Genomic DNA, 24,194 nt, shown 5'->3' on the forward strand with positions numbered 1-24,194 from the left:
TCGACTCCAAAAGAAGCCTCTGCACGTGTAAAGTTCAAGCTCAGCCCAAGCACACACCAAGTGGGCCCTGGAAGTGGATTTCTGCATCAATTACTTACTTCTGTAAACCCTAGTAGCTAGTCTAGTATAAATAGGACATTTTATTATTGTATTAGACATCCTGGATCATGGATGGTATTTTTGATCCTGTGATCACGTTTTGGGGGCTGGCCATTCGGCCATGCCTGGACCCCTTTCACTTATGTATTTTCAACGGTGGAGTCTCTACACACCATAGATTAAGGGTGTGGAGCTCTGCTGTACCTCGAGTTTTAATGCAATTACTACTATTTTCTATTCAATTCAATTTATTTCTGTTCTAAGATACCATTCGTACTTTAACCTGATGGATGTGATGATCCGTGACACTCATCATTATCCATCCTTATGAACGCGTGCCTGACAACCACTTCCATTCTACAAGCGAGAGCTAGGGTGCGTATCTCTTGGATTCCTGATGCACGACGTATGGTTGCCCCTTGCCTGACAACCGAGCCTTCCATTCCGTGAGATCAGAGTCTTCGTGGTATAAGCTAGAATTGATGGCGGAATTCATGAGAATCTAGAAAGTCTAAACCTTGTCTGTGGTATTCTGAGTAGGATTCGGGGATTGAATGACTGTGACGAGCTTCAAACTTGCGATTGTTGGGCGTGATGACAAACGCAAAAAAATCAATGGATTCTATTCCGACATGATCGAGAACTAACATATGATTAGCCGTGCTATGACAAGAGCATTTGGACCTTTTTCACTGAGAGGATGGGATGTAGCCATTGACAACGGTGATGCCCTACATACAGCTTGTCATGGAAAGGAGTAAGAAGGATTGGATGAAAGCAGTAGGAAAGCAGAGATTCAGAAGGAATACAGCATCTCCATAAACTTATCTGAAATTCCCACCATTGAATTACATGAGTAACTCTATCTTTATTTTCTATTTATTTATTTATTATTCGAAAACTCCATAACCTTTTATTATCCGCCTAACTGAGATTTAAAAGATGACCATAGCTTGCTTCATACCAACAATCTCCGTGGGATCAACCCTTACTCACGTTAGGTATTACTTGGACGACCCAGTGCACTTGCTGGTTAGTTGTGCGGAGTTATGACAAAGTGTGATTCATGTTTGAGAGCGCTACCAAGTTTATTGGCGCCATTGTTGATTATCACAAATCCGTGCACCAGCCCCCATGATAATATTTCTAGATCCATCCCTGCCTGCTGGCAACTCTAACAGGGGACAAAATGATTCCTGACCCCCTCTGTTCGGAAATGACACCATTCTCTCCCAATTTTCGTAATATCTTAGATAACCCTAACGTTCATACTCTCCTTCTTTACCTTCTTAGTCTTCTTCTCTATCTTTTTCTTCCTCCTCTTCAGCTCCAAGATCAAGCCATGGTGTAACTGCCACACGTGTTGTACCCATCTCAACATGCATGGACCACACACTTTCTAAATCTATGTGACTGGTACATCCACCTCCTCTGCACTTTACCCACCAGAAGCATCCAGCTCCACGTCATTGATAATAGCATCACCTCTAATCCCGACAATGTCGACCACATCCTCAAGATCAAGTTCCAACTACCTCAAGGAAACGCCTTTTTCCACTCACCGGTAAGCAATATAGATTGTTGGACATTAGGATATCATGAGAAGATTCTCCTTCGATATAGTATACAAATTCTCATTTGGAATGGACCCTGAGTACTTTATTCCTTCTCTCCTGGAGTCCAAGCTGGCAAGCAGCTTCGACCTCGCATCCAAGCTATTAGTATAGCAAGCAACGTCGTCATCGCCGCTCATATGAGAACTTAAGCGATTATTGAACATTAGTTCAAAGAAGAAGCTGAAGGAGGCGATCAGAGTGGTGGACAATGTGGCCATGGAAATGATAGGGCAGAGGAGGAAGGAGATGGAAACGACGACGATAGGTCTTAATAAATCGGACTTGCTGAGAGACATAGTCATTAATTTCCTGAGTATGAATTGGTTGAGAACAAATTGAGGATTTTTCTTCTTATGAACATTGAAGTTGCAGAGTATGTATTATTTAGCTTGAAGTTGCAACGTTAGACTGTTAGGATTATGCGAGATATGATAGAAATCGGGAGAGAACAATGTCGTTTCCGAACAGAAGAGTCGGGGACCATTTTGTCCCTTGTTAGAGTTGTCAGGGACTATTTTGTCCTCCATTAGAGTTGATAGAGTAAAAGACCTAAGTGGCTAACGGAGTTAATTGTTAGGACCAATCGAGTAATTAATTTTAGTTGGAGACTAAAGTGTCTGATCCTAAATTCTATGGTGACCAAAATGGGTAAATTCCCAAAAAAAATATAAAAAAAAAAGAAAGAAAGTATTTTATTTTTTGAATGAACCAGTCTTGTAATTTCAAAGTCAATCTACTTCTTTGTATCTTAGACTTTATAAAAAAGGTTCTTTTTAAAGGAAAAAAAGAATATCATTAGTAGAAAATAAATTAGTCTATCATAAATTTTGAATGACATTTTCAATTGAATGTTAAAACAAGTTTAATGTTATTTTTTGATTGAAAAATACTAAACGTTGATAAAAGAGAAAAAAAAAGAAACTAAACAAAAAAAAGTCGTTCAAAAAATAAAACGTATATCTGTTAAATAAAACATTAAATCAAACTCACATTTAAATCTATGTCTAATGCCTGAGGACTTTCGTTATTTTCATTGAAATTTTTCTTATATGGTTGGCTACAGTTATATTAAAGAGTCATTATGAACTCTTTTTATTAGTTCTATTTTATTCTTCGAGTGCCTTCTAGTTATGTTTCAGAAACAAAGGCTACATAATCTTTAATCGAAAATAATATTAAATTATTTTCAAAATATTTAAAATAGAAAAGCAATAAAAATATATTTAGAAGAATATTTTTTATCTCAAATATTTATGATAAGAATGATACTTTTTTTCAAATTTAAATGTTACACAAACTTAATTTGTGCTTGTAAATTTCGCTAAAATTGAAAAATAATTAGTTAATAAATTGCATTTTAATTAGGAAAGCTAAAAATGAAAAACTAATATTAAAATATGATAGAGCTCGTCAAAACGAGAATTTTGATATCAATTTCAAAAATTTGGCCCAAAATTAGATCGAAAGGGTCGAACCGGTTGAACCGAGGCTCAAATCAGACCCATAGGTTCAACCGGACCCATAATATAAAAGAAGCATCAGCTTCTTCTTCCTCACTTCATACACCACGCAGAAAACAGAAAGGGGAAGAGGAGGAGATCCCTAACCCTCATCCAATCTTCAAACCACCGTATCTTCCTCGTTTGAGCTCCGATTGCCGCACCGTTTGCGGCCACGCGTCCAGCGCGTCGAGCTCTACCTTTCTATTGGATCAATTTTACTAGTAAGCTTCACTTTTGATTCAGAATCTCTAGCCCCTTTCTTTGGTAAAATTGAAAACCTATAGTGAATCTTGTCCAATTTTTGTGTTTTAGGTTCAAATTAGCTTCCGGGACTTATGGGCTCAAGCTATTGAGCATATGGGTATGGTAAGGACACCCTAACCCTAGTTCAATCTTGTTTTTTTATGGGAAAACTGAAATTGGAACATGTATATCTATTAGGTGTAGACTAAGTGGGTACATATGCTTTGGAATTGAATTGGGAATATTTGGAGGCTTGTTGGTGATCAAGGCTTGGTTTGTGGCTGTTTTAATTGAGCTTGGAGGGGTTGTGTTTTGTGTTGTGACGCTGCCTTAGGTGAAACTAAGTGGTAGGCCAAGGTATGGTTTAAGTTTCGCACATTTAATATTTACGGTGTTGTGAAAACTTAAGTTAGAGGAACCATAGAAAAAGTTGAATTATTTGTTGTATTTAATGATTAGCCTTGTAATGTTGTTGGAATAGATTTGTTGGTGGATATATATTGTAATTATGAGGTGTGGAAGTTATTAATTGTATGCTCTTGTATTTATTTATGAGGGATTACGGTTGGTGTTTGTTAATAAGGATGTAGAGTTGTGTTGTGGTGGTATTGCATATTCTGTAACTAATTCTGTGATGATCAGAATTGCGTGGAACCAAGTCCTGGTTAAACCTTGGAATATTTAGAACGGAATTGGAGAATTTGGGATCTTTTTGTTAAATATATGATTTTTGGTGAATTTTCAAATTGTAGTCATGGAATCTGATTTTTACCGCATAATTTTTAGAACAGCGGTAAATTGTTGGCTCTGCTGTGAATGTTTCAAAATGAATTTTGAAATGAAACCAAATTTAAATAAAGCTTTAGTCCAATTATTTTAACGTCATAAAATGTCAGAATGGTTGGACTTGTAGTTTTAAAGATATGAATTTTTGAAATACGATGCGTTATACAATAAAAGCCAGATTCTCTTTTCTTAGATTAGCAATTTTGAGAGTTTATAACTTCTGATTATGGATGGATATTCAGATTCAACCAATTGAAGGTGAAAATTAATTATGCTTAGCAGTTGTGATTTAAATTTCAGGGCTGTCCATATTTTAATGAGTGAGTTATGGGACTTGAAAGAGGACATGTTCATTGTCTTTTAAAACAGAATTATGCAAAAAGTTACTCAATTTCCAAGTTTCATAACTCCTTCATTAAAAATTATTTTTACCTGAAACAAATTGGATAAGAAACCTGGATATGTTAAGTTAAACCATATTAATTTTTAAGGCGATTGGATTTAATTTGATTTTTATATGTAATTTTAGATATCATATGCTGCTGCTGTTTTCTGGTTTTTAAGCACTGTATAGCAGTCAGAGTTTCTCCTCTATTTCTAAGGCTAGTTAAATCTAAAAATTATGATTTTTGATTTTTTAGACGACTTATTCCGAGATAAATGTCTGGACATAAAGTTTGTCCAATTCCGAGTTTATTTGTTATATTAAAAACAGAAAAGAAAATAGAGTATCGAGGATGTCTTAGTGATAGTCATGCATCCGAGAAGTCAAAGATTAATCTTCATGTTATGTGATTGACTTAATGTTAGAGTTTGATTGATTTTAAGATTATTCGATATTAAAAAGGTTGAGAAGAGTTTGATAAATGGTTTGGTCAGGACCCAAAAAGGGTAAATGTGATGAGTTATAAGGGAATGATGTGAAAGCTAAATGAATACATGTTGCTATGGCTATAAAGAACGAATGTAAGGAAATGATGATGATAAATGATGAGATTTAGGAATGACTGTGTGTGGCTGAAATGGTCGATATGGATTGAGGACAGAAGTTCCCTCTCTTGTCGTGATGCAGGTGTGGGGAAGGTGAAAAGGCACTCTCCTTTGTATTGTTTCCCCCACATTCTTCTCTGGTTGCAAGGTGAACAGGCACACTTCTTCGATGTGGAAAGGCACTCTTCTTCGTTTATGATAGAGACCAATGTCTGGGTTCGCTACCAGATGTGTCGGGTTCTGGCAAAGTAACCGACACGTGAGCTCACGGCCAGTAGGATAGACATTCATCATATGCATTTGTTTGTTTTGATTGCTATGCATTTCCTGGGTTTGCCTAATTGATATATATATACTACCTACTACCTATTATACTTGCTACTTGTACTATCTACTCATTACTTGTACGTGAACTTGTTTGGTTGCTTGTTTCTGTTGCATTATGGATGATGGAGAGATGGAGGAAATGGAGAAATGGTTTGGTGTTAGATTATGATTGAAATTGAGTAAGTTAGATAGATTTAGAATATCTACCCCTGTTTATGGCTTCTATTTAGTGATTAAGTTGGATAACTGAATAACGGAGTTCTAGGATTGCCTATGGCATTCTCAGGACCTTATTTATTATATGCGTGGCACTTTTACCATGCTGAGAACCTTCAGTTCTCATTATAGTATTGTTGTTTTTCAGATGCAGGTCGAGAGGCTTCTCGCTAGGCGTCTGGATCGCGAAGTAGTTCTTGGATGTCTTTTGGGTTTTTGTTCATATTTGTGTGTATATATATTTAGCTTACTCTCCAAGTAACTTATATATGCTACTCCTTGACTTTCCTTTCTCTATTATTTATCTTTATCACTTCTTTTTAGGCTTCTTAACCCGCGAGAAATTCGATTCCTCGAGCATTGCATTTTCCATTTTGCGAATTTATTTTACCCATTTTTCAAGGCTCCTAGTTGAGTATCTTTTTCCTTATTTTATATATATATTACTTTTAGAAGTCGTAATACCATACTATCTCAGTCTTATGGCTTAAGCATAAGATTAAGTATAGTAGGGTGTTACATTATGGTATCAGAGCAGTTCGTTCCTATAGAGCTTGAGGATGGACTGAATATGCTATTGTGCATTCTCTGTGTATGTGTCTATGTGCTATTAGGATATCTAATTGATATGTGTAGCATACATGTTCGTGAGCATGCATTTGGGACTCTTAAGCACTAAACTTGAGATATTGAGACTGATCACCTTAATATCAATTGTTTGGTGTGAACAGGGACCAAATGTCGACTCACGGATCTGAGCGAGGTAACTGGAAGAAAAATCCTAGGACCGAACCAATGCAAGGACCCCGAGATGGAAGCTCGGGGGTGCTGGTACGAGCAACATAGGTCGATACTATAGGTCCATGACCCTTACTGATTTCCTCAAGAGTGGTCCACCCCGGTTTAACGAAAATGCCAATGCGTTAGAGGCTAATCAGTGGTTTCGATATGTGGAGAGATTTTTATACACTCAACACATACTGGAAGTACAGTTAGTGGAAATAGTGACTTACATGTTGGAGGAAGATGCTCAGGAATGGTGGCAGGAGTTATATCACACCCTACAGATGGAGTTAACAGATATCCCTTGGAGTAAATTCAAGAAAAAATTTTACGGAAAATATTTCTTACATGGGATTCGCATTGCAAAAGAATTGGAGTTAATGCAACTGAAGCAAGAAAATATGTCTGTTGCTGACTATACCCGTGAATTTGACAACTTGTGTCATCTCTCAAGAGTTTGTCAAGGAAACCCAGCCGACTATGAGGCGTGGAAGTGTGTTCAGTATGAGAAAGGGCTTAGAAGAGACATCTTCAACTGCGTGTGCTCGAAAGGTTAACGAATTTTCCTGAATTGGTTATGAAAAGTCAATTCACAGAACGTTACTCCATGAAGTCAACAATATTACAAGAAGGCTATGGAGAGACTACTCCGGATGAGCCGCAGAGAGCCGGACTAGGCATATGTTGCAAGTGCGGGAAGCCGGGGCATATAGCTTGAGACTGTCCACACAAGAAACATCGAGATGCAGTTGAATCTGATCTTCATACCCGAGGTAACCATAAGCTAGCAGTTGAGTTTTTAACTACCTTGCGTATCATTAATATATGTATGATCCATTTGTAAAGCACGACAAGTTTTGAGGATCGTGGAGTCCGAGCTGATGGTTAGTCGAAGACTACTAGTTGATGAGATGGAGCGATACTTAGCTAATTTAGACGAGTGGCTAGGTTCTTGGAAGATAAGAATCAGAATGACGAAATGGAAGCCAGGTGAATTATACCTAAGGAATTAGAACCGTTGAGAGCTATGTGGAGTTATCGTTTGAAATCCAGCGACGTTAAGATTCGAGGAAAAGGAATAGAGCGAGTTCAACCTTTAGTTGTTAATTGATCGAGAGACAAGTAGAGGTGAGACCGAATTCCTATACAAAAGAGTTTCCAAGACCATTCTTGAAGATGTACCAGAATTTCCACCTTAGAGAGAGCGTGAGTTGGTCATAGACGTAGTGTCAAAAATTGGATCAGTGTTGATTGCACCACAAGTAAAGACATTATTAGAATCAGTAGAGTTCAAGACCGAGTTAAAGAGAGTACTGGAAGAGAGGATCGTCCAACTAAGTGTTTCTTTGCGAGAGCATGCCAGCTAATCTTCACGACTTGATCTAACCTTTCTCTTATAGCTTGCATTGAAAGTTCTATCTTGAACCTTCTCCTGTAAAAGCCCAACTCATTGTTCTTCCGATCTTGTTCCTTACTCGTACAAAGCTTGTCTCTTTTGAATTCAACTTGAACTCATCCTAATATAATCACAGAACTTTTAAATCATGGTGACCTGCGGTGTGTGAAGTTGCTCTCTTGTGGAAACTCGCATTCCTTTCAAGTCAATTAGAACCTATTCAATCAATATGCCTTATTCTTTCTATTTAAGCTTTGATTCGAACTTCTTTCTTGAAATGCAACTAGGTTTCTCTTCTTGTGCATCCCATTAGTTCTGTACAACTCTGGTTAACTGTATACAAGACTTTCTTTTGAATTCTTGTGAACACCATTCGCGCTACTCGTTCGTCCCTTTGAACATAACTTTTCTTTGAAAAATAAACTCATATTGGATTTTGCGTCACGCACAAGTCTTAGATGCAATTATTAGAGTGTCAATCCTTTAGGGCAAGACTTTGGAACATGAAAGTAAACCAGCGATATTATGAGGGAATTCAAAACCTTAATCCTCGCCTATCGTATCGCTCGTGACTAGATAGATGCAATGAGGTGCACCGTGTGAATGAAATACCAGGATACGATGAAAGCCTTCGAGTCATGGAAAGAAGATCGATCCTTATGCCAATACTTGTATCACTTGAACCTAATGAACCATTTGGGAAAATTATTACGAGGCATTATTGGAAGACTTAAGACACGTGCTGAAATGACATCATGAGATCGTAGCAGACGCCTTAAGCAAGAAGATTTTAAGGGATTCTTGAACGTTAATTCCAAAGGAAAAAATGTTAGATAAGTTAAAGTTCTAAGTTGAAGAATGAGAGTGTGGTTGGGCATGCTGGACTAAACCACTGCTCGTCTACAACATGATGACAATGAGATATGGGATGCGTAACGAGACAATAAGGAGCCACCAAAGATATCGAAGTTCGGTAAACAAAGGAGGATTAAAAAGAGATTTATATGCCTAATGCAAATGCCGAAATAGAGATCATAGGGTCAAGGGCTTAGTGAGTGCAATAATAGTGATAAGGAGCTACTAAAAGTATTGAAACCTGTTGAATCAAGAAGATACCAAGAAGGAGTTACGTGTCTAAATTGGAAGTTGAGACAAGAAATTATTGTCTGAAACTTACGAGAAAGGATTTTCGAAGTTACCGTGAAGCTGCCAAGACGTACCATGAATCAAAGAAGATGTTTTTGGGTTATCAGAAATAAATAATAAAGTGGCAATGAGTATAATGGTGTGTTGAAGCATGAGAAAGTAAAAGAGGACCACCAAAAACTATTCGGAATGCTGCAACCATTGAAGATTCTACATCAAAGAAAGGAAGAGTAATTATCGGTTTCGTATTAGATTGTCGAGGACTAGAGGAGAAGATGGAGCTTCACAAAGTGCTAAATACTACCGTATCGATAAAAACTAGAGCATCAAATACCTTAGTTCCTGAATTTAATAGCTGAGATAGCGGAGAAGAGCTACACAAATTCGAGTTAACAATCTTACTATGAAAAGCCGACAAAAGAATTACATGAACCAAGGAAGTCCTAAACTTGAGAAGGTTACTTTAACAAGCTGGAATCGGTGAGTGAGTCAAGATGAAGGTATTGAAACCAAAGTGTTTTGGGACCTAGGATAATGGCAAGGACGGACTTGTCGGATTCTGAAGAGAATTAGGCCAGTGGCATATCAGGTAACTCTACCCTATATCTTCCAAACTGGTATCAAGTAAGACATCTCAACTTCAAGAGTACACTTCCAATGTCAATCACATATTAGAACTTGAACCAGTGCAACTAAAGAAGGATCTCACGCTTCGAGTAACCTCGGTTAGGATATATAATAAGATACCATGGCCAAGCAGCTAGGCAGAGTAGAAGTTACGTACTAGAGGATGTAAAAAGTGAAACTGGAAGTGGAAAACGTACTTAAGAACTCGAATCCTACAGGCGGAAGGACTACCCACACTTTTTCTCAGATAGCTGAATTTGAATTTTGAGGGCAAAATTCCTAATTAGGTGTGTAGGATGTAAACCCCGCTAAAATCAGTAAATAATTAGTTAATAAATTTCATTTTAATTAGGAAAGCTAAAAATGCAAAACTAATATTAAAATAGGATAGAGCTCGTCAAAACGAGAATTTTGATATCAATTTCGAAAATTTGGCCCAAAATTGGACCGAAAAAGCCGAACCGGTTGAACCAGGGCCCAAATCAGACCCGTGGGTTCAACCAGACCCATAATATAAAAGAAGCATCAGCTTCCTCTTCCACACTTCATACACCACGTAGCAAACAGAAAGGGGAAGAGGAGGAGATCCCTAACCCTCATCCAATCTTCAAACCACATTATCTTTCTCGTTTGAGCTCCGATTGCTGCACCGTTTGTGGCCACGCGTCCAGCGAGTCGAGCTCTACCTTTCTATCGGATCAATTTTACTATTAATCTTCACTTTTGAGTCAGAATCTATACCCCCTTTCTTTGGTGAAATTGAAAACCTATAGTGAATCTTGTCCAATTTTTGTGTTTTAGGTTCAAGTTAGCTTTCGGGACTTATGGGCTCAAGCTATTGAGCATATGGGTATGGTAAAGGTACCCTAACCCTAGCTCAATCTTGTTTTTTTTTATGGGAAAACTGAAATTGGAACATGTATATATATTAGGTATAGACTAAGTGGGTATATATGCTTTGGAATTGAATTGGGAATATTTGGAGGCTTGTTGGTGATCAAGGCTTGGTTTGTGACTGTTTTAATTGAGCTTGGAGGGGCTGTGTTTTGTGTTGTGAGGCTGCCTTGGGTGAAACTAAGTGGTCGACCAAGGTATGGTTTAAGTTTCGCACGTTTAATATTTACAGTGTTGTGAAAACTTAGGTTAGAGGAACCATAGGATAAGTTGAATTGTTTGTTATATTTAATGATTAGCCTTGTAATGTTGTTGGCATAGATTTTTTGGTGGATATATATTGTAATTATGAGGTGTGGAAGTTATTAATGGTATACTCTTGTATTTATTTATGAGGGATTATGGTTGGTGTTTGTTAATAAGGATGTAGAGTTGTGTTGTGGTGGTATTGCATATGCTGTAACTAATTCTGTGATGATCAGAATTGCGTGGAACCAAGTCCTAGTTAAACCTCGGAATATTTAGAACTGAACTGGAGAAAATGGGATCTTTTCATTACATATATGATTTATGGTAAATTTTCAAATTGTAGTCGTGGAATCTGATTTTTACCGCATAATTTTTAGAACAGCAGTAAATTGTTGGCTCTGCTGCGAATGTTTCAAAATGAATTTTGAAATGAAACTAATTTTAAATAAAGCTTTAGTCCTATTATTTTAACGTCGTAAAATTTCAGAATGGTTGGACTTGTGATTTTAAAGATATGAATTTTTGAAATACGATGCGATACAATAAAAGCCAGATTCTGTTTTCTTAGATCAGCAACTTTGAGAGTTTATAACTTCTGATTATGGATGGATATTCAAGTGCAAACAATTGGAGGTGAAAATTAATTATGCTTAGTAGTTGTGAATTAAATTTCAAGGCTGTCCATGTTTTAATGAGTGAGTTATGGGACTTGGAAGAGGACATGTTCATTGGCTTTTAAAACAGAATTCTGCAGAAAGTTACTCAACTTCCAAGTTACATAACTCCTTCATTAAAAATGATTTTTACCTGAAACCAATTGGAAAAGAAACCTGGATATGTTAAGTTAAACCATATTAATTTTTAAGGCGATTGGATTTAATTTGAATTTTATATGGAATTTTAGATATCATATGCTGCTGTTGTTTTCTGGTTTCTAAGCACTGTAGAGTAGTCAGCGTTTCTCCTCTGTTTTTGAGGCCAGTTAAATCTGAAAATTGTGATTTTGGATTTGCTAGAAATCTTATTCCGAGATGAATGTCTGGACATAAAGTTTTTCCAATTCCGAGTTCATTTGTTATATTAAAAACAGAAAAAAATAGTGTTGAGGATGTCTTAGTGATAGTCATGGGTCCGAGAAGTCAAAGATTAATCTTCGTGTTATGTGATTGACTTAATGTTAGAGTTGGGTTGATTTTAAGATTATTCGATATTAAAAAGGTTGAGAAGAGTTTGATAAATGGTTTGGTCAGGACCCGGAAAGGGTAAACGTGATGAGTTATAAGGGAATGATGTGAAAGCTAAATGAATACATGTTGCTATGGCTTTAAAGAACGAATGTAAGGAAATGATGATGATAAATGATGAGATTTGGGAATGACTGTGTGTGGCCGAAATGGTCGATATGGAAAGTTGAGGACGGAAGTTCCCTCTCTTATTGTGATGCAGGTGTGGGGAAGGTAGAAAGGTACTCTCCTTCGTATTGTTTCCCCCACATTCTTCTCTGGTTGTAAGGTGGAAAGGCACACTCCTTCGATATGGAAAGACACTCTCCTTCGTATATCCTCCAGGAGAAAGTGGAAAGGCACACTCCTTCGATGTGGAAAGGCACTCTCCTTCATTTATGATCCTCCTGGAGATGTGCAACCTAGAGACCAATATCTGGGTTAGCTATCAGATGTGTCAGATTCTGGCAAAGTAACCGACAAGTGAGCTCACGGCCAGTAGGATAAACATTCATCATATGCATTTGTTTGTTTTGATTGCTATGAATTTTCTGGGTTTGCCTAATTGATATATATACCACCTGTTACCTGTTATACTTGCTACTTGTACTATCTGCTCATTACTTGTGCGTGAGCTTGTTTGGTTGCTTGTTTCTGTTGCATTATGGATGATGGAGGGATGGAGGAAATGGAGAAATGGTTTGGTGTTAGATTAGGATTGAAATTGAGTAAGTTAGGTAGATTTAGAATACCTACCCCTATTTATGGCTTCTGCTTAGTAATTAAGTTGGATAACTGAATAACGGAGTTCTAGGATTGCCTATGGCATTCTCAAGACCTTATTTATTATACGTGTGACACTTTTACCATGCTGAGAACCTCTGATTCTCATTCTATATTGTATTGTTGTTTTTCAGATGCAGGTCGAGAGGCTCCTCGCTAGGCGTCTGGATCTTGAAGCAAAGTAGTTCATGGATGTCTTTTGGGTTTCAGTTCATATATATATATAGCTTACTCTCCAAGTAACTTATGTATGCTGCTCCTCTCAGAGGTTAAGGGAGAGATAGAAGTTTACTTTGGCATTTTGGTGTATTTTGGGAATAGTTATGTATGTTTATATATATATATATATATATATATATATATCCTCCGCCCAGCCTTACCTTCGCAGGTTGAGTCAGGAGCTAGTTATGTTGTTTCCTGGCTTTCCTTTCTCTCTTATTTATCTTTATCACTTCCTTTTAGGCTTCTTAACCCGCAAGAAATTTGATTCCTCGAGCGTTGCATTTTTCATTTTGCGAATTTGTTTTACCCATTTTTCAAGGCTCCTAGTTGAGTATTTTTTTTCTTATTTTATATATATATATATATATATATATATATATATATATATATATATATATATATATATATATAGAAGTCGTAATACCGTACTATCTCAGTCTTATGACTTAAGCATAAGATTAAGTATAATAGGGTGTTACAGTGCTTGCTTGTTTTGTAACCCTAACTTAATTCTGTACGAATTTAAGAGATCTTAATTTCTATCTTTTTATTTTTTAAAATTATTTTTTGGAAGTAAAATTTTAATTTAATTTTAATTTTAAATTGTTAATTATCTTTATAGTAATACAAATAGAAAGTTTTTGTGCTGATATTTAATTTTTTAAAATTGAACTTGATCCCTTTCAGATTCAGAATTGTCATTTAAGTTATAACGGAGACAATTTCTATTAACAGTATGCTTTGCAATTACCATTAATAAGAGTCAGAGTCAATCATTATCACATGTAGGACTTTATTTGCCAAAATCAGTATTCACCCATGGACAACTTTGTGTTGTTTTGTCAAGAGTTAAGAGTGCAGTGGCCTCAGGGTTCTAATTCTAGACAAAGACGGCAATTCAAAGTCATCAACATACAACAAATGTCGAATTCAAAGAAAATTTTAATAATAGTTAGATAAGAAAAATATTATTTTCATTTTAATAGCATGTTATAATTTACACTTTTGTACAAATATTTACTGTGGATTGATAAACCCATTTGTATGGCTTATCTTATGCTTGATTTAGGGGATTTTATAACCTTTTACCCACATTTATGCAATGAAATAGCATGGTTTTGTATATTCTCCTTTAATTGTGCTCAAGAGTGAAAATATGCTTTTTAGATCTTAAAATAGATAAATATAATTTACCTTGATTCCATTAGATGCCTTGATATGTTTGTTAAGTGATTTAAGGTTTAGGAGGCAAAGATTGGATCAAGGGAATGAAGAAAGAAAGCATGAAAAGTTGAAGAACTCATGGATATAACTAATTTATCTATAACTCTACTTTCAGACTTGAGAGGATGAAATGTGTAACAGGAAGCCAACATCATATGCCAATTGCTTTTCTAATGAAGTTAGTAAGATACTAAGTTGTCGATAATTTTTTATTAGCCTTTTGATATAAAATTTTGTATAAAATTGACATACTATTGTTACAGTTATATGTTCTTATTTTTTCATGTCTCCCTCCTTATGGTTCAAGAATATTATAACTTCAAAATGTTCTATTTGCATTTTATTTTGAATAAAGATAAATCAATATATTCAGTATGTTTATTATATAATGACGATAATAATATTATATGTAATCGTAACATTAGAGTGTATGTATAGGTACATAAATTAATAACAAAAGATATAAATATATGTAATCTTTTAAATTAATAACATTTGAGTGTATATACAGATACATAATATGTGAAAAGATTAATAAATCTTACTAAAAAAATATAGTTAGAGATATCTTTCGCTTAAGATAATAAAAATAATATAAATACGTTTATTTTTATTAAATATAAATTATTAATTTAAATTATATTTATCTAAATTTTATATACAAATTTTTATAATTTTAAAATTTAAATATGTGAATAAAATTAGATTAATAAAAAATAAAAATATACGAATACGATCCAAATTATATAGAAATAGGGATAAATTTATCCGTGGAAGAACTTAATATTTTCAATGAACTAAAGAAAATAATATATAAGATAAATTTTATAAGATAAATTATAATTTAAATAAATAATTAAAATAAATAAAATATAAAATTATTAATTAATTAGATTTTATGAACTCATTTAATAACCTTAATAACTTATATATTAAATATTAATAGAGCATATTAAATTTTTTATAGCTATCATAATTATCATTTATTAAAAATATATTTTAGAGGTTGTAATTAATGTGTTTGAGTTTTACAAAAAAAATTGTATTAATTGTTTATTGATCTTATCAATATACATTAAATGTTAAGCCAAATCAATGGCAAGGTTAAATTGAGTTTTGAATTTTGATAGTATTTTTTTTTTAAATTACATGGAGTTTTAAAACTCCAAATATCAAAGAGTATTGTAATATATGAGATGTAATAGAGAGTACAACATTATATGCCAATTACTTTTTCAATAAGATTAGTAAAATATTAGGTTGTCAATAATTTTTTATTAGCTTTTGATATAAAATTTAATGTAAAATTGACATATTACTAATATTACAGTATATACGTTCTTATTTTTTAGGTTTTTTTTTTATGGTTTAAGAATTTTATAGATTTTAAACTATTCCATTTGCATTTTACTTTGAATAAAGATAAAACAGCATATTCAGTACGTTTATTATGTAATGACAATAATAGTATTATACTAAATTCGAAAAATTTATGATTATAAAATATTATTTTTAATTTATCATATCAAATTAAAATATAAATTTGTGTATCGCACGAGTTTAACACTGGTATATTTAAAAATGTACATTTATCTACTTTAAAATTATATTAATTTCATTTGCTAATTATAAAACTAATTTTATTTCATTATGTCCAAACAAAAAACATTCTTTTAAAAAATACTCTTTCCCTACCAAAAAAAATGATTCAATTATTTCAAAGGTAATTATTTCAAAAGCAATTCGCAAATAATCAAACCAAATTAGCGTTACACTCTTAATTTTTCCAGCAAGAGAAAAATCTATACAGAGTTATTAAAATATATTTAATTATTTATATAACATTTAAAATATTATAAACAAAAAAAAAAATGAATGTGAAATTTCTAAAACGTGCAGTTAATGAATTATTATTGTAACATAGAACTGTAGATAATTATAGCAATTTTATACGAAATGAATATTGAGTATGATTTGTTAGAGGACCCCAAGAGAAAAGCAAAATAATGTGCTCTGGAATTGCATATATAGAGTAAGTCAACAAAGGTTGAAGTGGGAGACAATAGATTAGAGTTGGACGTTTTCCACTTGGCCACGACATTTGAGTGCTGAGGCGGCTCCTCCCTCAATAATAGAGAGTAAAGAAAAGAAGAGGAGAGAAGAGAAATAATGGAGACAGTGATGGAGGAAGTGGAGGAGTACAACTACCGAGAAGTGAGGCTTCCGTCTTTGATACCAGTGGTGGGGGAGCCTGAGCTGGAGAGGGAAACAGGGGAGCGAAGAAGAGGAAGGGACATACTCATAGCCATTGATCATGCTCCCAATAGCAAGCATGCTTTTGATTGGGCTCTCATCCACCTCTGCCGCCTCGCTGATACCATCCACCTCGTCCACGCCGTTTCTGGTTACTTTTTTATTACTCTCTTCCCATTATTCTCTTTTTTAGTTACTTATTCCATCAATATGTTGCAGACGTAAAGAACGAGGTCGTGTACGACTTAACCCAGGGTCTCATGGAGAAGTTAGCCGTTGAGGCTTTTCAAGTCCTCATGGTTAGTTCTCACCATCTTCGAAACATCACTTGCCTTAATACTATGCAACATGAAACAAACATGTATGGCCACTTGAACTACTTACCATGATTCATCAAACAGATTATTTTCATTGTATTGTTGTGAATCCAACTTCCCTCTTGGAAAATAGTATTATCATCTTATATCACATATGTAATGTATGCACCATGCAATTGCAAACAACAATCATGCGGATTCATTCAAGATATGGGATTTTTTTTAACATCCTGAATTTTGGGCATTGACATTATTAGTTATAGCCTAGGTTCTCTTGTAATAAAACAAAGAATGATTTTCGCGCTCAGAGTCTTGTAGCTGCTGTTTCCTCATATCAACTCTACTCCATAATGTGTTGTTCTGCCAAAATAGTTGACACTTGGAGTTACTTTCTTCAGAGTAAAATAGTTAATTACAGTGTGTAGCAGATGCTAATCCACAAATAACTTATAGAAAGAAGTTCTCAATATTGAACTAATGGGATTAATTCTCAGCCCAATTAAAGTAAATTAAACTGAATTAACAAGAAAAAAGGGGTAAATTTGGGGAGACTAGATAAGAAGCAGGTACTATGCTATTCTTGAGTCATAGAGGGTTTGTCATTCCTGCAAATTGACAAAAGCTTGACATCAAGACCAAAATGAGGATGAGAAAACAGAATTCCACAAATGGAAGTCTAGAAGAAAGTCATACCAGTCTTCCTTTTTATTTTCTTGTCTTCTTTTCCTTTCATAGTAGTGTATTAAAGCTTGGGCTTGGGCCAATTTCATAATCATAACACTGTGCTTTCAGGGGAAAAGATATGAATATAGGAGCAGCAAGTAAATTTTTACACCTTGTAATGAGTATGTATAAACACTTAATGAATGAATTTTATCATTCTTCTCATGTTTCTTGTTCTAATACTTTGTTTCTGTTACACCTAGATTTTGCTAGGCATGAACTTCAAACGTACCGTGGACATTTCGATCCAATAGTACCTAGTTAATAATCCTTGTTATGTTTTATGCAGGTGAAGACAGTTGCTCGGATTGTGGAAGGTGATGCAGGGAAAGTAATTTGCAGGGAAGCAGAGAGGATCAAACCTGCGGCTGTAGTTCTGGGATCAAGAGGCAGAAGCTTAATTCAAAGGTTTGCCTCTCCATTCTCTCTGCAGTTATCCAATACTGTTCTGAATTTCTGATGCAAGAGTGTGTTTCTTCTTTGTTCAGTGTGCTACAGGGAAGTGTTGGAGAGTACTGCTTCCACCACTGCAAAGCAGCACCTGTTGTCATCGTTCCTGGAAAAGGTTTGCATTGTGCCTCTGTCCTTCTTTTCAGGGTTGTATTCTCTTGTAACTGAGTATTAAAATCTTGAAGGAGTTTCATTTCCTTGATTGGCAGATGCTGGAGATGCATCAATATTGTAGTGAAGCTTTGTACGTATGTCAATTGGCCTTGTTAGTATATCTAACAGTCATGTTTAGTGATATGAAGATTGGTTCTGACTCATTTTCACCAAGAATAGAGATGTTTTCCTTGCATATTATTAACCACTAGCATGTTATTAATTCAATGGCTTAGTAACTCATTTTCTCATTGTGCTGTTTAGACTTTCTTTGATGTTACAAAGCATTTGGACAGCTTTATTTTTGGAATAGGTTTATTTGAGTTGCTGTTAGATTCTACTCGTATAAATATACTATTCATTTGTATTAATAGTTAAGGAAAAAATATAATAAAAAGAAAGTTCATCTGTGCAACATAATGGGCAGTGTTGTAGCTATAGGCAACTAGTTTTGTTGGACCACAAACAAATCAGCTATTGGTGTACTAGTTTTGTTTTGGAGCCCAATTTTGTATGGATTCAACTGAGTCAAAGATTGTGCTCAGTTGCCGTATATCAAGCCTTGGGATGCAAATTTGTGTAGTTGTCTTCACTTCACACCAATTCTTTTACGGTATATAACACTTCATTCAAATGAAAAAAGTACGAATCCAGATTTCTAAATTTCCAAGAAGGGGACACAAACGTGGAAGCTAAGTTGCTGTTTGAGATGAAAGCAAAGATAATTTAGTTAGTTGCAAGGGAATCTCTGTGGATTTGGTTAGCCTGCCTTTATTAAATTGAAAGTTGGATATGGTAAACGGCGTTCCATGTGAGTGAGAGTGAGAGCAGAGAAGAGAAGGTGTATGGTTGGGCCAATGAAAGGACAATCCAAGATGCATCTCTCACTATCCACAGCAACAAAGAGAATCAACAAAATCTTGGCCATGAATGAGACAGGTCCACCCCCCATATTGCCTCTGAAAGTGAGTATAACCCAGCCACCAGCACTTATCCCAAACCCTGATTAAACTTCCTTTCATGCATATTAACATGACGCATATACTACATATCAACTCGACAGTGGAATTGATATATATGTTTTTGGATCGAACTGAATCATAACAATTCTCTAATAAGAGAGGGTACTTAGAAAGACAAAAATCATCGTAATAAATTGAAGAGAGGGAAAATGTCTGGCCATCGGTACGGGCCTATATCCATCACTCTCAATTAACACTCTTTCTTATTCTTGTCCCCTAATGCTTCCTCTGTGAAACTCTCTCTCACAAAAGTCTCAACCACCTTCACTATTATCTCTGCCTTCACACAGACATAACTAAACCGGTAAGGCTTTTTTACTTTTTAGTTTCACTCATTGCTTAGTATCTTTCCGGCTTTTAATTGTTTCCGCTTTACCATAAAGTCTTGGGAAGGAAAAATAGAAAAGGAAAAAAAAAAAAGGCAGTGAAAAGTTGTTATCAACGCGTTTATGTGACTTGGATTAGTTTACCTGGTCCCATATGAGCCAGCTGGTCGATGGCGCACTTTAGTTTTCTCTCACTTGCTTTAATTGTAATGTAAACTTTCAAAATACATGTGGTTGGGTTAAAAACTTAAAAAAGGTATTAATATTAAGATTTTATTTATTTATACTATTGTAGCAGTCTACAAACAATATATGTTATGTACTTGCAAAGAAAAAGAATCTTGATAATAGGCCCTTTTTAGTAATCTAATCCATCCAACAGTAATTGGAGGTCTACATCTCCATCTCCATCTCCATCTTTAGATTGCTCGGTTCAAGTAGACCTGCAGAGAAATCAACACACAGCAATATTAGAATTTATGTCAAGTAGCCCAGCATAAATATTCTTTATGTTTTATGCCCCATAACCTATGCTAGCATTTTCTAAAAGGTAAAAAGGAATGGGAAAGAAACATTGTTGTATAATTTCATGATAAAACAGATCCTTTTTTGAAAATTTGATTCATTCAGATAAAAAAGAGGCATCAAGCAAGATTTCTATGCCTATTATCAATATTACTGGGGGCTATAAAGTCTCTGTCATCCATTAATATCCACTCTCTTCTGCCTTTACTTTCTGCTTTAAAGATATCAAGCTAAGGGGGGAAAAGTGATTTTGACATGACACAATTTGTTGGCTACCTGTGAATAGCTGAGAAGGAAAGGATGCTGCTCTTGCTTGATCAAAAGCCACACTGTAAAGGTTTTGAAAATCACCTTCCCAAGTTGAGGAGGGCAGAGTTTGCTGCATTTTGCACATTAACTAAATATCAAATTCAGAAAAGCGCACCACAATTTCGTAGTTATCAAAGTTTATAATTTGATTACCTTAGGCACAACAGGGCCAAAGGGTAAAATGGGAGAGATAGAGAGGGGAACTTACAGTGAAACAAGACGAATCAAGAAAGGTTTCTGGCGCGGATACTGGGGCACTAATGGTCCTTCGGAGACTGATATCTTGAGGGTTTATCCCTGCATCTATTTGTTGTGATGAATTGAAGTGAAGATAAGAGGCAGTGTTAGCCATGTTTGGTGACATTTCTATAGCAGGAAAACTTGCAGCACATGCAGGAAACACCTATAAAATACAAAAGAATTGGGTACATGTCAGCAACATATATTTATATATAGAAAGCAGCAATTGATTTGAGCTAAAAAAGATTGAGTACATACTGAGTACTTACCTCTCTGGTAAAGAGATCATCCATGTTGAAGTCAAGTCTTGGGTTCACAGCAGCTAATTTCATTGACAAGAACTGCATATCATAATATAGTATATTATATAAGGATAATATCACATAGCATATGAAGAGAATGGACCTAACAGTAACACCGACTCTCACCTCAACTTGTCGTTGAAGGGACTGGACATAGTTGATGATTTCATCAAGCATTCCAGCTTTTCCAGTAATCTTGTTGCAACCGGGCACTAAATCCTGCAAGAACTTCATTCTCTCGCTGATTTTTTCCCTTCTAACCTGCAACAAGAGTGCTTGCTTTGAGTTTGCAGTGGCAAAATAAATCCAATTCCAACATTATCATTGTTTCTTGGGTAAATAGAACCCACTCTTTCAGCTAAGCTATGGCTATCAGTGGCTTGGCCCCGGCGTGCTCGGACATGAATGTAATCTGGCTTCTGATTCTGAACCTCAGAAACTTTTGAATTATCCTTGTTGGAATTATCTCCACAAGCTTGTGTGCCTTTCTTGCCTACGGTTGCTGAGTCATTGGGAGCAGCCACTTTGACCCTCTTGTCCTTGTTATCATTATCTGAAGCAACAACCTGAATCAAAACCAACAACATCAACATATATAAAATAATGTGAGAGAAGGAAGACTTAGTGTGTATGCAAGCAAGTACCAACCTTGGTGTTGTGAAACTTGTCAGTTTTTCTCTTGTTATTGGGAGTAGTAGTCTCTTTCCCCTCTGCAAGAGAAGGCAGTGGACAGCTGGAAGTCCTTGAGATTGCGGAATTTAGATCAAAAGAAGCAGCAGAAGTTGTAGGAGGAGGAGGAGGAGGTAGCGGGAATCCAGAAGAAGGAGAAGAGGTGAATCCCATGAGAAAGTTGTTGTCGAGTTTGGGCCACGCTCCAGCAGCAAGGCAAGTAGGAGAGCTGCTCTGAACTTGAACAAGTGAGATTGAAGAAGATGAAGATGGTGAAGGTGAAGAAGAAGAGGAGTATCCTTGGTGATGACTGTTGTTGTGTTGCCACTTGATCGTTGCCCTTTGCCTTTCTAGCACTGTCATCTCGGAGCCCGAAGCGTTACTGTTGAGACAGTGCAACATCTTCTTTCTTAAGTTTCTTAGTGCCGTGTAAGAGAGATGATGAATGAAGCTTCACAACACAATAAATAGAGTTGTGGGCTGTATGTATATTTATATAAAAAACTAATCTAGGAAGGAAATCATTGTTCCTTATTTCATAACTATTTCTTATAACTAATGAGTGGGGTGTGAAAGAAAGAGATGCATACATCAAAATGAACGAGCCTGTGGGCGCTGGGCCCTCACCGACATGACTCTCACGTGGCCCTCCCCCGTCACTTTGACTCCGTAATACTCCCTAACCCTCAACGTAACTAAATCATCTTCATGTCAACCCCGTACAACGCTTTCATTTTGGGTCCAAATTAAGAATGATGAAAACTTTTTGATTATGATAACATCGTCATTAGCAATAGTAATCATGCAGGGGAATGCTTTTGTTGGGTATGGTTTTCCGGGCCCCCTGAATAATGGCTGCAACTCGGTCCAACTTACGTCTACACCCACGTGGTTGTTTCACGTGGCAAATCCTGGATCCTTCGATCTGACATGTCACCAGATGCTGTGTCCCTTATTGGAATTGTTGTCAACTGTGATCCATTTCCACCTTGCCTGGGAAGTTGTGATTTGTTACACAACTCTGAATTTCCTACTGGGGAAGCTTCAAACTTCACAACGACACGTGTCGCGTCGATTACACGCATCCAATATATTGGCAGTAGAATCCACGCGCCTTCATATCCAGCATAGTACACTCACTACACACAACACACCCCAGTAGGCCAGTAGTACCATCATGATTAATTAGCACCTCATTATTTGAACCCCTTCTAAAAATGGCTACCCCTTTATATCTAGTGATCTGTGTGTCTTTATTTTTGTAGTAGTTACTAGTCCGCGCTTCTCTCGTTAAATACAAGGTGGATGCTGTTTATACTCTCGCTCGTAAATATAGTTAGGTCTAAAATGAATAATAACTTATTTAAGAGAATTAATCTCATTTATTTTTATCTGATTTCATAGAAGTTGAATACGATAACATAGTACAGCTTTATTTATCTAAATAAATAATTACTTTTTAAGATATTTTTCATTCATTATTTAAAAGAAATATTTTAATAATTTTTTTTAAAAAGAAATGACCTCCATAATTAACGGTAAAATTATTATAAAAAATAATTATTTATTTTACTATAAATATATTGACATCTTTAAATATATTTAGAACCTAATCTACTAAGAACCTATTTAAATCTTTACTAACTTAATCATCGGAGTCTCTTGCAAATACCACTCCCATCTCCTTACGAGAAATTCGACCTCTCAGCTTCATCCTGTTGCATACTACTTTTGGTAAATGTGCGAAGTCCAAAACTTTGAGTATAGACTATATTGTAGTTGACGTGGCATTAGCATATAATGCATTGATAGGTCGGACAACTTTAAACCGACTAGCTGCGGTTGTTTTCACTCCTAAATTTTCTACCTTGAAAAAATCACTACCATAAGGGGAGATCAAAGGTTGACACGAAAATGCTATAATGAAAACTTGAATCTACGGAAAATCATTAAGAAAAAAGATGTCAACACCATTGAGTTAGGTTGTGTCTAAGTTCGAGAAGAACTACGACCTCAACCTGGTGGAAAGATCGAAGAGGTTCAAATCAGAGATCAGGCAAAAAAAACGACAAGCATAGGAGTTAACTTGAATAAGAAATTGAAGGCAAATATCGTTAAGCTCTTACAACGATACCTTTATCTCTTCGCTTGGAAAGTCTCAAATATGCCCGGGATACACCCTGACTTCATGAGTCACAATCTTGTTGTCTGCTTGGGATCGCGACCTGTTCAACAAAAGCGACGAAAGTTTGGCTCTAAAAGAGTACAAGTCGTGAAAGAGTACGTGCAAGCTTTACTAGAGGTCGGTTCATAAGAGAAGTCAAATACCCGCTAGGATTGGCTAATGTCGTACTCGTGAAAAAAATAGAGCGAAAAATGGAGAATGCGCGCCGATTATACCGACTACAACAAAGCCTACCCTAAAGACCCCTACCCCACTTTTCAGCATTGATGCCTTGGTGGATTCAACATGACCTACAAATGCTCAAGTTCGACTTCTTAAAAGTCAGACTCAAGCAGAGACATTGTTCATACCCTGATCCATGAACATAGCTAGGCCCAAAATGAATAACGACCCA

General features: G+C 35.7%; 2 protein-coding genes and 1 long non-coding RNA gene across 5 annotated transcripts; 2 read left to right on the forward strand and 1 right to left on the reverse strand.

The window, feature by feature from the left end:
• The first annotated feature begins 3,275 nt into the window (after positions 1 to 3,275).
• LOC112704097 (uncharacterized) lies at positions 3,276 to 13,190 on the forward strand. 2 transcript variants are annotated; one of them, XR_011863495.1, is made up of 4 exons: positions 3,276 to 3,438; positions 3,530 to 3,583; positions 3,659 to 3,817; positions 13,015 to 13,190. It is a non-coding gene; the product is annotated as an uncharacterized lncRNA (long non-coding RNA). The 2 variants fall into 2 exon arrangements; XR_003154774.2 differs by lacking the exon at positions 13,015 to 13,190 and having other exon boundaries at positions 3,659 to 4,175.
• A 3,101-nt stretch (positions 13,191 to 16,291) lies between these two features.
• Positions 16,292 to 18,637, forward strand: LOC112703130 (universal stress protein PHOS32). Of its 2 annotated transcripts, XR_011864038.1 has the most exons (6): positions 16,357 to 16,730; positions 16,799 to 16,940; positions 17,689 to 17,741; positions 17,909 to 18,027; positions 18,108 to 18,184; positions 18,279 to 18,637. XR_011864038.1 is itself a non-coding variant. In XM_025754453.2 (5 exons), exons 1-5 carry the CDS (start codon positions 16,496 to 16,498, stop codon positions 18,302 to 18,304), a joined length of 537 nt encoding a protein of 178 aa, XP_025610238.1. In that variant the 5' UTR covers positions 16,292 to 16,495; the 3' UTR covers positions 18,305 to 18,637. The 2 variants fall into 2 exon arrangements, 1 of the variants encoding a protein (XP_025610238.1); XM_025754453.2 differs by lacking the exon at positions 17,689 to 17,741 and having other exon boundaries at positions 16,292 to 16,730; positions 16,799 to 16,878.
• Positions 18,638 to 19,825: 1,188 nt separating this feature from the next.
• On the reverse strand, positions 19,826 to 22,411 carry LOC112703129 (uncharacterized). The gene is made up of 7 exons (XM_025754452.2): positions 21,595 to 22,411; positions 21,297 to 21,512; positions 21,073 to 21,207; positions 20,914 to 20,985; positions 20,613 to 20,807; positions 20,372 to 20,474; positions 19,826 to 20,013 (listed from the first exon to the last, which is right to left on the reverse strand). Exons 1-7 carry the CDS (start codon positions 22,015 to 22,017, stop codon positions 19,964 to 19,966), a joined length of 1,194 nt encoding a protein of 397 aa, XP_025610237.1. The 5' UTR covers positions 22,018 to 22,411; the 3' UTR covers positions 19,826 to 19,963.
• Between the last annotated feature and the right edge of the window lie 1,783 nt (positions 22,412 to 24,194).

The sequence above is a fragment of the Arachis hypogaea genome, chromosome 7 (genome assembly GCF_003086295.3).
Source record: "Arachis hypogaea cultivar Tifrunner chromosome 7, arahy.Tifrunner.gnm2.J5K5, whole genome shotgun sequence".
Lineage (NCBI taxonomy): Eukaryota > Viridiplantae > Streptophyta > Magnoliopsida > Fabales > Fabaceae > Arachis > Arachis hypogaea.